This window comes from Lactuca saligna, chromosome 7, assembly GCF_052625555.1.
Source record: "Lactuca saligna cultivar CGN05327 chromosome 7, ASM5262555v1, whole genome shotgun sequence".
Classification (NCBI taxonomy): domain Eukaryota; kingdom Viridiplantae; phylum Streptophyta; class Magnoliopsida; order Asterales; family Asteraceae; genus Lactuca; species Lactuca saligna.
In genome coordinates, this window is record NC_136423.1 from 19,867,344 (window position 1) to 19,883,110 (window position 15,767).

The following is a 15,767-nucleotide window of genomic DNA, read 5'->3' on the forward strand; positions in this document are numbered from 1 at the left end:
GAGAGGTACGCTATTGTTACCGAGGCGGCTATTGTTGCAGCCACAATAGCTATTGTTGTCGCGAGGCCACAGGGGGGTGACTCGTTGCTGTACCGAGAGTTCAGCAACACGAAGCCACCAGAGTTTGATGGGACTCAGGATCCGATAGCCACGATGAGGTGGATTTCATACATTGACGGATGCTTCTACACCTGTTCTTGTCCGGAGCATCTAAGGGTTCGGTTCGCTTTGAACCAGCTTCACTTGGGAGCGAAGGATTGGTGGAAATTTGTGATGGCTGATTTCACTTCTGCAGAGATTACATCAGTGACCTGGGAGAGGTTCACCACCATGTTTCGATATGAGTATGTTCCCCCGGTGGAAAGGGAACAATTGGTGCAGGATTTCTTGTCCCTAAAGCAGGGAACGGAGTCCGTGACTGTGATTACACAAATGCTTCACGAGAGGGTGTTGTATGTGTCGTCTGAGCAGGCACGCATGAGCCGATATTTGAGCATTCTGAGGAGGGACATTCGGGAGTTCATTGCAAAATCGACTTACTGGACATTTGCTGAGCTCCAGGAAAATGCCCAGAAGATGGAGATTGAGAAAGAGACTCGGGCTAGGGAGGAGCCTGAGTCTCAGAGGAGGGGCAGGCGATTGGTACAGGTACAGCCAGCAGCCAAGTGGGCAAAGCCCGCTGATTCGACATCTGGGGGTCAGAAGGTCCCCACTTGTGGGAAGTGCGGTAAGAGCCATGAGGGAGTGTGCAGAGCGGGGGTGTGCTACAAGTGTGGCAAGGAGAGGCATTTTGCGAGGGATTGCCCCAAAGGGTTTGCAGTTTGCTTTCACAGCAACTAGACGGGTCACCGTAGGGCCGAGTGCCCACAACTGTTACAGGGATCAACGCATGGATCTGCCCTTGCTACTGCACGGGTTATTGAGGGTCGGCCAGTGAAGGCCGAGGCACTGAAGGCTCGGAGAGCCATCCAGTTGACAACGGAGGAGGTCCACGCAGCGCCCGATGTCGTGGTTGGTATGTATTCTTTCATTTATTTATGCTGAGTTTAGATATTGTGCTTATATTATGATATGCGTAGGTACTTTTCTTGTGAGTTATGTACCTGCTTTGGTGTTATTTGACTCGGGTGCGAGTCGATCATTTGTGTCGTTAGCGTTTAGTCGGCACATCAGTATTCGACGAGAGGCGTTGAGTCGACCTCTACGAGATTCAATAGCCGAAGAGCGAGCGGTGTATGCTACTGACATGATTCGAGAATGTGTACTCAAGATCTTTGGAGTTGAGTTTCCGATAGATCTAGTCCCGATTGTGATGGGTGACGTTTGCGTTATAGTGGGCATGTATTGGTTGAGCCTATTTCGGGAGGTTATAGACTGCAAGCGACAGATGGTGACGATACAAGACCCTAGTGGGGGAGAGCTGACTGCATATGGCGAGGGTACCCGATATGGGTCAACATTTTGTTCGGCTGCCAGGGCGAAATAGAGTTTACAACAGGGCTGCAGTGGGTGTCTAGCTTATGTGATGGATACACGAGTGGCCATAGAGAGGCCGAGTTCGGTTGATGATGTTCCGATAATACGTGAGTTCCTGGATGTTTTTCCCGAGGAGTTGTTGGGGGTGCCTCCCGAGTGGCAGATGGAGTTCCGCATCGATTTGGTTCCAGGGGCAGCGCCTATCGCCAAGGCACCTTATTGCCTTGCGCTGCCAGAGATGCAGGAGTTATCCTTGCAGCTTCAGGAGCTACTGGGGAAGGGGTTTATTTGACCGAGTAGCTCGCCGTGGGGAGCGCCGATCTTTTTTTTCAAGAAAAAGGATGGTTCACACCGGATCTGCATTGATTATCGGGAGTTGAACAAGTTGATGGTCAAGAACCGTTATCCATTACCAAGGATCGATGATCTGTTCGATCAGTTGCAGGGAGCATCTTGGTTCTCCAAGATAGACTTGAGGTCTGGATATCACCAGATGAGGGTGCGTGATGAGGATATCCAGAAGACGGCGTTTAGGACTCGTTATGGGCACTACGAGTTCATGGTGATGCCTTTCCGGCTCACCAATGCACCAACAGTGTTCATGGATCTCATGAACACAGTATGCAGATCGATGTTGGATAGATCGAAGATTGTGTTCATCGACGATATACTGGTGTATTCGAGATCTAGAGAGCAGCATGAGGAGCATCTGAGAGAGATTCTCAGAGTATTGAGGTCAGAGATGCTTTACGCCAAATTCTCCAAGTGTGATTTCTGGTTATGAGAGGTCCAGTTCTTGGGACACCTCGTCAACCAGAATGGGATTGGTAGATCCGGCCAAGATTGAGGCGGTTATGAGCTAGGAGGTGCCGAGATCCCCCACCGAGATCAAGATTTTTCTAGGGTTGGCTGGCTACTATCAGAGATTTATCAAGGATTTCTCCAAGATTTTCGTGCTTCTCACCAGCAGACCTCGTTTGAGACTCTTCACCAGAGACTGTGCGAAGCCCCAGTGTTAGGCTTTCCAGAGGGAATGGAGGATTTCGTGGTGTATTGTGACGCATCGATATCGGGGTTGGGTGTGGTGCTTATACATATAGGCCTGGCAATGGAGCGTGTTTTGACCCTGATCCGATCCAAACCCTTAACAATTATATGGGTTTGGAGCATAGTTTTTGATCCGTTTACCCATTAACGACCCGTACCTGCTAACCCTTTTATTAAAAGGGTCGGGTATGGATCAGCACCGATCCGCTCCATTTATAACCCGCCCCATATAAATTTTATAAATATAAATTTATATTTTATATTACCTAAATTTTACATTAAATTCCAATTAGAAATCCAAAGAGAAAAGGCCAAAGACTAAATTGTTTTTACATAGGAGTCAAGGACTCAACTTCTAGACTTCCAGTCTTCTACTCTTATCCCAAGATTCATGATTTCATTTCCTTTATATTTCATCATGTAATCACCAATTTCATTTATAAATCAATAAGGTTATTTATCAACCGGAAGAAAGTTTGTAATTTCTATTCTCTATCAATGCAATCGATGCTCAAAAACCAATCGGAAGTAACTAAAATAAGGATTTTAATTCCAATAGAAAGTCCTCGAGTACATAATGTGTTTTCTAAATCAAAACTTAGTTTTATTTAATAAATGTGATTTTATGATTTAAGTAAAATGTGTTTTATTATTCAAAAAACCTACGGGTTATGGGGCGGGTTTGGATATCTGTTGATTCGGTGGATAAGGGTATGGGTTTGATTATTCAAAACCCTGCGAGTTACAGAGCAGGTTTGGATAAGATTTTGAAATTTGTTAAAAGGGTTTGGATCAAGGTTGATTCGCTCCAAACCCGCTCCATTGCCAGGTCTATATACAGAGAGGACACGTGATAGTGTATGCCTCGAGGCAGCTGAAGCCTCACGAGGTGAGGTATCCCACCTACGATTTGTAGTTGGGGACCGTGGTGTTCGCCTTCAAAATATGACGTCATTATTTGTATGGGGTTCGGTGTATCATATACACGGACCACAAGAGTTTGAAGTACTTGATGGTTCAGCCCAACCTGAACATGCGCCAAAGGAGATGGTTGGATGTGGTAAAGGATTATGACTACGAGATCTTGTACCACCCGGGCAAGACTAACATTGTAGCCGATGCCCTGAGCCGTAGGGCGGAGAATGCCCTGATACGAGATATTTGTATGAGGATGAAGGTGATGACTCCGGTGTTGGATACCATCCGAGAGGCCCAGGCAGAGGCTGTGAGACTGGAGAACCACAAGAGAGAGTGGGTGATTGGGTAGGTATCTGAGATTGTTACCAATAGCCGAGGGCTTATGACCTTTCAGGGTCGGATTTGGGTGCCGTTTACAGGCAGGGCACGTACCATCCTGATGGAGGAGGCGCACAGATCGAGGTTCTCGATCCATCCCTGGGCCACTAAGATGTATTTGGACCTAAAGAGAGAGTATTGGTGGCCCTGTATGAAGAGGGATGTGGCGTGGTTTGTTGAGAGGTGCTTGACATGTCGCAGACTTAAGGCCGAGCACCAACGTCCGCATGGCAAGTTGCAGCCACTTGAGGTTCTCCAGTGGAAGTGGGAACAAATTTCCATGGTTTTCATCACCAAATTACCGAGGACCACGAGGGGTGTCGATGCAATTTGGGTGATCGTTGACCGACTGACGAAGAGCGCTCACTTCCTTGCTATCAGTGAGAGCTCTTCCACAGAGAGACTGGCAGAGATGTATGTGAGAGAGGTGGTATTGTGGCATGGAGTACCGATCTCTATTGTGTCATATCGAGATGTACGTTTCACTTCTAGGTTTTGGATGAAATTCCATGAGGAGCTGGGTACGAGGTTGCATTTCAGCACCGCTTACCACCCACAGACGGACAGACAGAGCGAGCAGATGATTCAGATGCTCGAGGACATGCTTCGATCATGTGTGTTGGACTTTGGAGGAAGTTGGGACACGTACCTACCATTGGTTGAGTTTTCCTATAACAACAGCCACCATTCGAGTATTGGTATGCCTCCTTTCGAGTTGTTGTATGGGAGGAGGTGTCAAACTCCCATTTGTTGGGGAGAGTTAGGGTGGTGAGTGATGGGAAGCATTGAGATAGTGCTTTAGACGATTGAGTAGATGCAACTAGTCAGATAAAGGTTGCTGATAGCTCAGAGTCGCTAGAAAAGTTATGCTGATAGGCGATGATCCGAGCTCGAGTTTCAGGTTGGTGACTTCGTACTCCTGAAGGTATCTCCTTGGAAAGGAGTGATATGATTCAGGATGAGGGGAAAGCTGGGGCCCTGGTACATTGGTCCTTTCAGGGTGACCGCGAGGGTGGGTAGGGTAGCGTATCGTTTAGAGCTACCTGCGGAGTTGAGCCAGATACATGATACATTCCACGTGTCTCAGTTGAGTAATTTTATAGCCGACGAGTCGGCAGTAGTGCCACTAGAGGATATACAGGTGGATGCGAGCCTGAATTATGTTGATAGTCCAATCGCGGTCCTGGATCGGAGGATCAAGGTTCTGAGGAACAAGGAGGTGCCCCTGGTTCAGGTCCAGTGTCAACATCGGAAAGGGTCTGAGTTGACTTGGGAGCCAAAGTTGGAGATGCAGGAACAACATCCAGAGTTGTTTGCAGAGCGATACTTTGAGGGCGAAGTCTAATTCTAGTGGGGGAGAATTGTAACATCTGCATTCTAGGTATCATATTTTAATTATTTATTTTTGTCAAAAGAAGGACTCGACGAGTTGACGCCTAAACTCATCGAGTAGGATCGCAATTTGCTGACTGGATTTAATGAAGGGACTTGACAAGTAGGGGAGTCGACTCGACGAGTCCGTGCTGTGAGAAAAAACCCTAAATCATCAGGCTTGTGCCCTATTTAAGGGATCTTATTGCCCTCATTTGCAGCCACCTTCACCCTTGAGAGCACCAGAGAACCAGAGAGCGTAAAGAGAGAGAGGAAGCCATTTTCATCATCTCTAGTGTGATTTTGCAAGGAACAAGGAAGGAGGGCAAGCTAGACAGCTTAAGGAGCTCAAATTTGCTACCATTTTATCAGAAGAGGCTACTAGAGGTATGGATCTATGCTCAATCTCGTGTTTATGGTGATCTACTTGAATCTAGGGTTTTCTTATCACTTCTTTAGATTGGACTCGAAGCTCATGAGGTCCCAAGGTGGAATAGCTCTTAGATCTGGACCTTAAGAGGTCCAGAGATTCCCATCCATTCTGCTTTATGTTGTTACATTAGAGGTATGAACCTAGGGTGCCATTTTAGAAGCTATTTCACCAAAAGAAGCATTATGGACGTTGCATGAGTGCAAAGACTGGACCATTACGTGATTATCGAGCATTAGGAAGTCAGATATATAGGTTAGAGAAACAGATCTGACCTCAGAAGGTCAGATGAGTGTGGCTATGGAAGAAACTCGCCGAGTCCATAAGGGAACTCGATGAGTCGAGTCGGGGTTGCCCCGCGATTCATGACCAGTGGTAACTTGTCGAGTGGAAGGTTCACCCGACGAGTCGAGTGAGGCTTTAGAAGGATCCATAGGGTACGCTTGGACTCGCCGAGTCACCCATATGCACTCGACAAGTCTGGTCAAAGTTTGACCGTTGACTAGAGTTAACTTCAGTTGAGCTTGGGGTTTTGGTCAACTTGAATCTAGAGAGGCCAGGAAGGGTTAGGTCTTCTACCAAATCTTTAGGGATGAGGACTAGAGATGTGTTGATTAGAGATGTTATTTTCATAGGAGGAGGAGGCTAGGTCGAGTTATTGAGCTAGAGATTATCTTACATCGTACGAGGTGAGTCTTCTCATTATACATTACCTAGAGTGGTATCTATGTGTGGATCGGAGGGTCTTATGTGTATGTGTATCTTGAGATTTATGTGCATTATGTTATATGTATGCTATGTGTTATATAGACCGGACCAGAGGGTTCAATGACTATTGAGGCTAGACCGGACCGAAGGGGCCAACGATTTAGACCGGACCGGAGGGTCCAACGAGCTACGGGGCTGGAGGGTCCCGCTAATACACGTTGACCGGTGGGTCATACCGAGTTATAGCCTCGAGTGGATATTATGTGTTGTATGTGGTATTTTGGGGAACTCACTAAGCATTTATGCTTACAATGTTTATGTGGTGTGTTTCACGTACCAGCAAGGATCACGGGAAGGCGTCGACATGATTTGTACACACTGATGGAAAATTATGTATTTTGAGATTCTAAGATATGTTTATTTGAGATGTCATGTGACACTTGAGTTTTTGAAATGAATTATATGAATCTTGTTTGTTTTAATAATGAAAAACTGTTTTAAAATTTCACGTTGTTACACCAGACATGCTGAAGGCTCTATATACATGTTGTTATTTGTATATGTTATATGTTTGGTTGTTGGTACTTTAGGGGAAACCCACTAAGCTTCGTACTTACAGTTTTCGTTTATGGTTTCATGTACTTCAGTGGATCGTGGAAAGGTAAAGGCGTGAACGTACACATCCTCTTATTTTGGACTTATGATTTTTGAGAAACTTTGATAATGTGAACGTTTTGGAAACTATGTTGAAAGGGATTTCGATTTTTAAATAATTTTTTGGGAACAACGGCTTTTGTAAATATTTCTATAGAAGAATGGTTGTTTTGAAAATTTTAAATTTTATGAAAGTTTTGGGATGTTACAAAATATCCATTTTATTCAATTATCATAAAAACATAACATGAAACCATAATCATATCAACATGTAGGTACAGTCATATCGGGCCCTAATCTTTCTTATGAAAACCTGAAAAATATATTTTAAATAATTAGTAAGCATAAAGTATAGTGAGTTCCCTAATACACCACATATTCCATCAAATATACTTTGAATACAAATTGCAAGCTTACAATCTCATCATAATGTCCCCATCCTTCTAAGCATGTAGTCGTGTGGTCTAACATGGTTTCATTATCATCCCATTGAGCCTATAGGCCCTGGCCTATCTCCGTTCCATCATTATCCCATTGGGCATATAGGCTCACGACCTATCCCTATTCCACCATCATCTCATCGGGCATGTAGGCTCACGCCCTATCATCGTTCCACCATCATCTCATAGGGCTTGTAGGCTTACGCCCTATCTTCATTCGCCGTCATCCCATCTTAAGGTATATGATCTCATCATACAACCTTCTAGTTATCATTACAAAAGACTACTCTAGTCTAATTGGTCAAATAGATCCTAATGACACATTCTTACAATAACAATATGCAGACATCCTACCTCATAGAGGACATATAATGTCACACACAATGTAGTGATAAAACTCACCTGAAGCTAGCAATCCAACTCTTACATTAAATGAATCAACTAGCACAAACAACCTAAATTCACCATTAGACATATCTCAACAATCGATACCAAACAGAGATCAATCTCAATCCCAAAACTTCATGTGCATCAAAGTTTGACAAAAAGTCAAATTGGTCAAATGGTCAACGGTTAACGGTCAACGCATCGCGTCCACAACAATCCAAAATAGTCGTGATACTTCCTATGCTTCGTGACACGACCAAGGGGTCATCGTGTCACATCTATTGAGCGATTTAGCCACTTCTACCAAAACACTCGTGATACTTCTTACGCTTGATGACATGGTTGTAGAACTCGCTACTCGGTACATGTTCGACTAACTACCGAGTAGTGAGTACTCGGGAGTACCCCGTGTGTACTTAGATACGGTAATTCATGTAGAAATATTTTTAGGAAAATTATATATGTCAAAATCATAAGTTAAAACCATAAGTTTATTGAAATATATAACAGAATTAGATACATGTAAATAAATAAAAACTGAAAACCACACAATGGTCTCATTTCGTGAATTTTTAAGATATATATGTAGTAATAATCACATGTGTGTGTTAAATAATAAATCATTAAGTATATTATACATATTAATCACCGAATTGACTGGGTTTTACAACACCACTCACTTCACTAGGGGCCGATTGAGGAGTACTCGGATTTTGTAACTCGCCTCGGTAAGAGGCCAAGTAGGGAATACTCGGCTGAGTAATCGGCCAACTCGATGATTTTTACAACATTGCTTCACGGTCTATGTAATACACAATCCATGTGTTCCCCTTAAAGTGCTCATTTAGGCATTGTACTTCCATCAACTTTAGCCTACTTTAACTCCTAAACATAAAATGCCCACAACTTTCTCATACAAAATCTGTTTTAGTATATTGTTTTCGCTCACACGTGATGCATCATCATGGCTACATTTCAATATCAATAATCACTCATTTGACATTATCGAGTCTGACTTTCATAGCCTCACACATAGGCTATCAAGCGAGAGACTATCACAATTAGCAACATGTTCTTTTTCATAATAACACCACTTGCTCATGGCTTTACCATGTCAACCATATCAAGAGTTTTCATTATACAATCGACTCATTTCAGCTAAACAACTATAACCCACCCCGTCATTGCTAATTCACAAAACATGATGTTACAATATAGTTGTAAAATTAATAAACTAGTAAAAAAAATTATGGTTGCTTCAACTTTAGTATTTGATATTTAAGTTAAAATGAAATAAAATAATATTCAATAAATAATAAAATATATAATTAAATTAAGTTAAAAGAATAAAATTAGATATTGTTAAATGATCAATGCTAATTATATTATAAAAAACTCAAATATGTTTTATAAATGCCGAATGATTAACAAAATTGTTTAAATTTTTAGCACCTTTTAAGTAAAGGGATAAATAATTGCCAATGTAATTAACTTTATTTTGTAAACATGTTATTAAACTTATTTTTGTTTTTTTATCTATCACTGATTTTTTTTTAGATTATTTGAAAAAGGTGTTGTTATAAGTATTCATCCCACTCACATAAATCATCAAATCATATGGATACACAAATACAACTTCACTCACAAAAAGGGATACACAAAGTAATTTGAAAAAATAAGTATAAAAGTTCCAATTTGAAAAACATGATTATAATTAGCCATTATAGGTTTTTATGTATATAGTGAGCCAATCAAAAAATTGTACATATTTAATAAATCTCATATATGACTCAATATATACATACAAACCTACATTAGCTTGGTTATAATAATAATTTTTAAACAATCAAGAAAAATTCATGATAATCGAACACAAATTAAATTTGATATTAAATATATATAAAAGTAAGGCTAGTTACTCTCATAAATTATTATCCCTAAAGATAAAGTCAAGTTTTATTGAAATTTAAAGAAGAGGCCTACATAAACTTCCTATTAAAGATGTTTTAAAAAATGTTTTTATGTTTGTCAATCAAAACCAAATTATATTTGTGTTTGTGTGTGAAAGTGAGAATTAAGAGAAAGAATAATCAAAAGATAATAAAGGTTCGAAGGGAAAGTTGTTTATTGCACCTCACCTAACCATGCATGTGGGCTGTGGCCCCTTTCCTAGATCAACACGACTTAAAAATATCCAATCGATCTTCTCTCTCTTCCGCTAAAGTACAAACCTGTCTTCAATGAAATCCCTCCACTTTTCTTGATCAAACCAACACAATTTTGGTTCCAAACACTTCAAAACACACACTTCATCTTCTGACGTTTGCCGCCATCAAATTCAACCATGCTCATCTACGCTCATCTTCCATATTCCGTAAACACGATACGATGAAGCAAAAGAAAAGATTCTGGTTTCGGAGAACTAGTCAATGGAGAATAAGAAGAGATCTTTCGTTGCTGTTTTATCTCTTCTCTTGCTTCTGTTGATTGCTTTCAATGGAGCTTCTATCTTCTCCATAATGATACCTTACCCGGAAAATATCGCCGGAGATTCAAGAAACTTGGTGTCTGTGTCGTCTTCTTTGTCGAATTTAATGTATGCGCTTGAAGAAGAAAACCCATCTGTAATCTCGAAAACCCATTTGAAGTTACAACGAAATACGGTGGCCGGCGGCGGAGATTATACGAGCTTTAACCCTGTACCTTACTCAGTGCACAATGTAGAACAACATCAGCAGCAGAGTATATCCTTGGTGAAAGAAGAAACGCCATCTGTAATCTCAAATACCCATTTACCCCTTCTGCGAAAATCTCACAGTTTACCTTTCGAATCCGAAGATTTCCCGGTCAAAAAGAAGAAACTTTTGGAGGGTTTGACTTTCATGGAGCCTTCTGACCGGCTCCGGCGAGGGTATTTCCGGGCGAGAGTGAAGGAATTCTTTAGCAAGAATGAGACTTCTTGCAAGGTTCGTTTCTTTATGACGTGGATTTCGCCTTTGATTTCTTTTGGTGAAAAAGAAGTCCACTCAATCGAAACTGTATTCAACACACACCCAAATGGGTGTCTGCTAATCCTTTCAAACTCCATGGATTCGAATAGAGGACGCCAGATTCTAAAACCATTTTTGGAAAAAGGGTTTCGAGTAACAGCAATTTCGCCTGATTTACACTACTTGTTCAAGAACACAATGGCAGAATCATGGTTTGTTAAGTTAACTAGAGGTGATGTTGATGCTGGGTTCATTCCATTTGGTCAAAACTTATCAAACTTGCTTCGGCTTTGTTTGTTATATAAATTCGGTGGGGTTTATATGGATACCGATGTTATGATTTTGAAAAGCTTCTCGAAGTTAAAGAATTCAATCGGAGCTCAAACATTGGATTTGGGTTCAAAGAACTGGAGCAGGTTGAATAACGCAGTCATGGTGTTCGATAAAATGCATCCATTGGTTTACAAGTTTATCGAAGAGTTCGCATTAACTTTCAATGGAAACAAATGGGGTCACAATGGTCCTTACTTGGTTTCACGTGTAGTTTCAAGGCTTGAAGGTAGGCCTGGATATAATTTTACGATTCTACCCCCATCAGCTTTTTATCCAGTGAACTGGAACAGGGTTCGGAATCTTTTTCGTGGGGCTAAAAATGAGACGGATGCAAAATGGTTGAGGTGTAAACTTAGGCAGATTCGAAGCCAGAGTTATGCTGTTCATCTTTGGAATAAGCAGAGTAGAAACCTTCGTGTTGAAGAAGGAAGCATTGTGGGAAAGATTTTATCAAGTCATTGTGTTTTCTGCAATTCATCCACAAATAGCATTGTAAGTATACAATAAAACCAGGAAAAAAAATCCAATCTTTCGTGTTATTTGTGGTTAGGAATCAACTCAATTCCTTCCACATTTTGATTACGATAAAAAAAAGACCCGGTGAAAAACGAAGAAATCGGATATAATTTCAAGTTTTTTGATTGCATTATTTTAGCATGATCATATGAATTACAAGCAAAGTTCATAAAAGATTTCGTTATATGGTTGTAGTTTTCAAAAGCAAACATTGGTTTATAGTATTTTCTTTGGAGCGGAAATGGCAAAATAGTGCTGAAATAACTTGTACATTATTCATTACAAAGTTGTACCTTTTTGCTTTGGAAAAAGATGTTGTCTTTGTTTTGGTTTCATATCTCGCAATATCTACATGCTTCTATTTTAGTGTTTCTAAGTAGTTGAACCTCAGTCGAGAGTAGATTTGGTATAACCGAGAGTAGTAATGATATAATTACTTGTACTTTGTGCAGTATAAAGCAGTACATTATGCATTTGGAATCGTACAATTTTGCTTAGAGTAGACATGGAATTTTGCTATTGATTTTCGACTTTTAAAACATCAAACCACTTTATATACCCTCAGTCCCTCATGGTTTTAATTATGTTCTTATAATTTGTATAACAAGCAGTAAAAATTAAATTATTTATTGCTCTTTATTCAATCATGTATTTGTTAAAAAGGTTAAATTCTTATATTATATGCTTCTTTGTCTTTTGGCATCATTAGAAAACAACTTTTGTAAAAGGGACTTCTACTTTTCAGGTTGAATGAAGAAAAAAAACATATATGTTTGTTTTACACAATTTTTTTTCCAAACGGTAAACTAAAAAGAAGCTACCAAAGAGCTACACAAAACAAGTTACATAATAATGTTAACCGGGTTTTGTTTCCAATCAACTCGGTTAAGATTAGACTTATGTCTATCATTACACCAAGTAAATGACCGGGGAACAATATTATCAAAATGACTAAACTGCAAAAGTGATCCGTATGTATAACTAAAAATTGGGGATGATGATTTAGGAGGGTAATAACGTTCCCGTTTGTTCATATTAGGTTCCTAACGTATTTTTTGTGTGTATTATATCATTAAGGTTGTTATAACCGTTTAGAAATAATCCATTTTACCGGTTTCTTCCTGTTAAAAGCATTATTTGTAAATGGTTACAATAACTTTAATGGTGCAGTACGTACAAAAAATACATAGGAACCTAAAATGGACAAACAGAAAACGTTATTACCTTCCTAAGATTTTTAGTATTTATTATTTTGAATATATATTTTTAGGATTTTTTAGTATCTATTTTTATATGTGTATTTCATATAAAGTTGTTGAAATTAAAAAGAATAAAAAGTAGAAAAGTTTGAATTCGATTGGATTTTGTAACCGCATCATCCAGTTAACCTCTAGCAAGGAGCTAGAGAGAACAAATTAAGGCCGGATTGGATTTTGTAACCACATCATGGATAGGGACGAAACGGTTCCACCTAGTAGGCATACTACCCATAGAAAGCGTCATATCATTAACCTAATTTCGTGCTGATTTAACAGTAAAGATACCCGACGATTCAAGCTCCCAAGACCACTTATCCGGCATTTCCCCTATGCAAATAGGATTTAATATCTCCACAAGATAATCAAATTGGGTCAATTCAGCCCCTCATCTAATCCCCTGACACCAATGAAAATTCCATCCCTTGAATCTCATTATTCACTTACTCGAGCATCTTGATTAAAGGCCAAAGCAAAGAGCCTCCCGAACCGCTCCCTAAGAGAAATATCTAAGCATTAAACATCCTTCAAGAACCTCGTTTGAGTCCCATCCCCCACCACTCTATAAATGGAATTAGAATGAATACAACCATTCTCATGGAGATGATTAATGGATCCTACAATCTTTTGTCAAACACCCCCTTCAGTTCCTATTCTCGAATCTTCCGAAAAACCACTACCTTCCCCGTGACAAAATTTGACAATTTTAACCCAAAGAGCTCCTTTGTTATTAAGAAACCGTCACTTCCATTTATAAAGAAGGTCGAGGTTAAAAGCATCCAAATTACCAACCCCAAGACCTACAAGTTTCTTATTTAAAAAGTAAAAATTTACTATAGGGGTTAATAATTTCTTACGGGGATAATGACTTAGGAGGGTAATAACGTTTCTCATTTGTCCATATTAGGTTCCTGATCGAGGTCGTTGTCTCGGTCAAAAATAAACCTCACACACACTAGATAGCTAGGGTAAGTAAGGGTCGAATCCACGAGGAGTTTGTGGTCAAACTTTGTGCTATAGTAGTAAATGAAAAGGAACTAATACTTGCAATTGTCACGAAAAATATTAAACTAAGATTTAAATAAAAAAAACTAGAAAATTTATATTGTAAACGATTACCAATGAGAAAAACAAGGTTACTTCAGGTTCAGTGTTGGATGATTAAGACTCGCATGTTTATCTTCCCTTAAATTCCAAATTAATTATGAAAACATAACTAAGGTCAATCAACATGCAATAAATAACTTTGGGCACACAATACATTATTCCTACTTGTCTTACTCCCAATGTCTAAATGGATTAGGAACAATGAGTGGCTTGGCAATATTGTGTCCTACGATTACCTATTACAATGTTGAGTATATAATACTACAAATTCGGAATAATGTGTGTGGCTTCAACTGATCATCTTAGTTCCTAAACTACTTGAATTCAGAATGAGTAATGAATTAACAATACACTATCTTAGTTGCAATATCACACAATAAGAAAACCCAACTCCAATTACTATAAGTAAAAATCATAACTTTAAGAATGAAACAATAACTGAAATTGACTATAATAAAAGTAATAATCAAAACGTGTTCATCATAACATCTTACAACGTTCCCGGAAGTAACCTAGGTGGTTTAGCCTTCCATATAATTAACAAAACACACAACTTCAATATAAACAATGAAATAATGCTAAAATTCACAAACCAACTTGGAATCATAAAATCAATGAAGTCTAATGATCAATCAACTTAGAACGATGAAATCTTGGGGATGAAGTAATCAAATCTGGACCTTGATGGAATTGATGTAGATTCGTTGGTTGAACAATCTTCAAACGTTGAATGATAATGAATTTGATGATTTATTAGCTTTGATTCGAAAATTGATGACCAAGAACGCGTTTGGAGAAGGTTTGGAACCCTCCAAAACTGGTGAAAATCGCAGGGGAGAAGTCCCAAGTCGATTAGGGTTTAATCTCCCTTAAATAGGTGCTAAAAACTGATTTTTGGAGCTGTTTTCCGCATCGGCGTCCTAGTAGGCGTCTTAGACGTCACATAGGACGTCCGGGAGTCCTTCAGGGTGTTTTACATGTCTTCTGTCATCCTTGATTTGCACTTGAAAATGTCCTAAAACGGGTAGGCGTCCTAGGGGGCGTCTTAGACGCGTTTTAGGACGTCCTTCATCTTTGTTGCCCCTTTTTGGTGATGAAATTGGTAGAATCAATAAAAACGCAAAACATGAAAGTTGTAGGAAATTTTGTCTAGTTTTCAGAACTTCTTCATTCATGTCAATTGGAGCTCTATATTTTGAGATATGATCAAAACATTGAAGAGTGGTCAAATTTCTCAACACCATTTTTCTTCATTCTTTTAGCAATTCGTCTCCCATGCATGTTAGCTTCATTTTGCTTGTTTTTCTTGTGGGTTACGACCACTTTAGCACTAAGTAGTTTCCTGCACATAATGTTCAACATTTTATCAAAGTAGTGACATTTTTAGGCAATCACACATCAATTCAACATATTTAGTATAATTTATTATGTTATAAATATAGACCAATCAGTTTCTAATGTATTTTTTGTGTGTATTACACCATTAAGGTTGTTATAACTGTTTAGAAATAATCCATTTTACCGGTTTCTTTTTATTAAAATGATTATTTATAAACGGTTATAATAACCTTAATGGTGTAATACGCACAAAAAATACGTTAGGGACCTAAAATGGACAAACAGGAAACATTATTACCCTCTTACATTATCCTTGAAAATTGTCACTACTTACTTTGGTTTAAAAAGTTTTGGAGTTTGAATTGTGTTAGAGGTGGGGTCGAAACTGATCCTAAAAATATGTGTTGGAATCCTAAGG

General features: G+C 39.4%; 1 protein-coding gene across 1 annotated transcript; it reads left to right on the top strand.

The window, feature by feature from the left end:
• Nucleotides 1-9,997: 9,997 nt before the first annotated feature.
• Nucleotides 9,998-11,983, top strand: LOC145005299 (alpha 1,4-glycosyltransferase family protein). The gene has a single exon (XM_078964379.1). It carries the CDS (start codon nt 10,239-10,241, stop codon nt 11,637-11,639), a length of 1,401 nt encoding a protein of 466 aa, XP_078820505.1. The 5' UTR covers nt 9,998-10,238; the 3' UTR covers nt 11,640-11,983.
• Nucleotides 11,984-15,767: the final 3,784 nt, after the last annotated feature.